The following is a 2,108-nucleotide window of genomic DNA, read 5'->3' as shown; positions in this document are numbered from 1 at the left end:
TGGTTGTGGATCATATACACTTAAGGGTAGGTCGGGCATGGGCTTGGACAATAGTCGTTGCTAGGTTGTGAGTCAAGGTGTGTGTCAAATAGGGGATAGGGGTGCTATGAGATCACTGGGCTATAGAGAGGTGAGCATACAGTGTGCTGGTGGTTTTCACGTTTTCCCCTTTCCATCTTGTGGTGCCCCCACTGATTGCTTCCTAATGAGGTGCTCGTGAGTCAAAATGAAGTAGGAGTTTGGTCCAGTGTTCAAAGGAGATGGAGATGCTGACGATTGGATAGCGGATTTTGAGCTATTTATGCTGACAGTACTGCGGATGCCAGGTGATGAAGCAAAGCTCCAAACTCTACCTTTGGTGTTGCGAGGTAAAGCAAAAGCTTGGTTTGATGGCTTAGAAGATCTGCATAAGCAGAATTGGATCGAATTTCGAGAGCAATTTCTACAAAGGTATAGAAAGGGGATGTCGGCTTCGGAGGCAGATGCAAAGATTAAAGGTTTGCAGCAGGATGTAAGTGCCAATTTTGATGCTTTTGTTGCTGAATTTGAAGCTTTTTGGGGGGATTTGGTGGCTGCTACCCAAACAACCAATGCGGGATATTTGAAGCTTGAAAGGTTTATAATATCTTGCTTGCATCCCTATGTTCGTGAGAGAGTCGATTATGAAGATTCAAGCACTTATGACGAAGCCGTCAAAGTTGCCAGAGCAAAGAGCCAAAAGATGAAGAAGAAGATGGAAGCAGGATTGCTACAGTCGGCAGTCACGATGGCCAGAGGACCTAGGCCCATGCAGATCAATGAGCATCAAGAGATAAAGGCTCCTTTTTTTGTTGATATGCATGTAATCAAGGCACGTGAAGCTATTGCCAGGATAGAAGAGGTAGAAGAAGTGCCAACCAGGGTTCAGCAGTTGCAGAGAGGAGTCTACCGAGTAGCGCCTGATGTGCTAATTGACCAAGTGCGTTCCGAAAAAGAAGCAGGGGAGAAGATAGCTGAAGTGCCAAAGTGAGTGAGCTTTGTGGAGAAAGCCGAGCTGTGTTCGAACTATAGCAGTGCCTTGGATATGGATAGCACAGGGGAAACGGAGTATGGTTTCTCAAGGTATGAGACCTATGATGTTATGTTTGTCGATAATTTGGTCAAAGAATAGCAGATTGCAGGTGAAGAGCCAATTTGCGAAGACCGGGGGGTTGGGCAACCCTCTCTCATGCCTTGTGATGGTCAGGCCATGCTGACTGAAGAGGAATGTCTTGATGAAGATGATTGGGGATTCGATGAGCCGGTGGTCGATATAGATGTCGAATCGCAGGTTTTGGTTGCTAGAGCTATGGCGAGGATACAGGATATGTGAGGTTGTGTGCCTGCTCCATTACCACTTGAGGAGCCTACATATGAGGTTTTGCTAGTATTTGCTTTGGATGATTGGATGCCGCAGGTTGGTGCCATGTTGTTGATGGATTTGTTGATAAAGCTTGCTATGCAAGCACCACTATGCCTCTTGCTACAGGTTGTGTTTTTCAAAGACGATGAAGCTATGGAGAGCTCCCTAACCATTGGCGGGGAGACATGTGATGCAAAGGCTTTCCAGGAGGTGCAGGTGTGTTTGGGGCGTAAAGATGGTCCATGTATACAACTTTTTGAAGGGTGTTGCTATGAAGGTCTACATGACTGGTTGATTGACAAAGTTACAAGTGCAAAGCAGGGATGGCGAGTATTTGTGTTACAGCTGGATGGTGATGATCAAAGCCATATTTTTTATCCAGGTGGAGTTTACACTATGCTTGGGAGAGCCTATGGCTTTCCATTTGACCGTGGCGGGTGATGCAGTAGCAGATGCTCTTCTCTCTATATCTCACCTATTCATCTAACCACTATCATTTTTCTTATGCAATCTGTAGCTCTATTTTATATCATTCTCTCTATACATACTTATTTTACCTAAATAGTACGGTGGTTATGCTCAACGAGGGGGTGGGCAATGATGGTACAGCCAAACTGTGTCAATCCATGGAAGTGCAGGAAGTCGAGGCATGGCAGTTGGCAGGCAAATGGCAAGGACCTTGAGCAGGTATTTGATGGTGCTAGGGGTCAGGTACATCGGGATGGAG

At 46.0% G+C, this 2,108-nt stretch overlaps 1 protein-coding gene and 1 pseudogene across 1 annotated transcript; both read left to right on the top strand.

Moving 5' to 3' along the window:
- Positions 1-301: 301 nt before the first annotated feature.
- Positions 302-1,009, top strand: LOC147459443 (uncharacterized). The gene has a single exon (XM_086510719.1). It carries the CDS (start codon positions 302-304, stop codon positions 1,007-1,009), a length of 708 nt encoding a protein of 235 aa, XP_086366845.1.
- A 198-nt stretch (positions 1,010-1,207) lies between these two features.
- Positions 1,208-1,822, top strand: LOC147459442 (uncharacterized; annotated as a pseudogene).
- Positions 1,823-2,108: the final 286 nt, after the last annotated feature.

The sequence above is a fragment of the Adiantum capillus-veneris genome, chromosome 4 (assembly GCF_014529385.1).
Source record: "Adiantum capillus-veneris isolate H3 chromosome 4, ASM1452938v2, whole genome shotgun sequence".
NCBI classification, from domain to species: domain Eukaryota; kingdom Viridiplantae; phylum Streptophyta; class Polypodiopsida; order Polypodiales; family Pteridaceae; genus Adiantum; species Adiantum capillus-veneris.
Note: the sequence above shows the minus strand (reverse complement) of the source record. Positions and strands in the feature narration are given on the sequence as shown.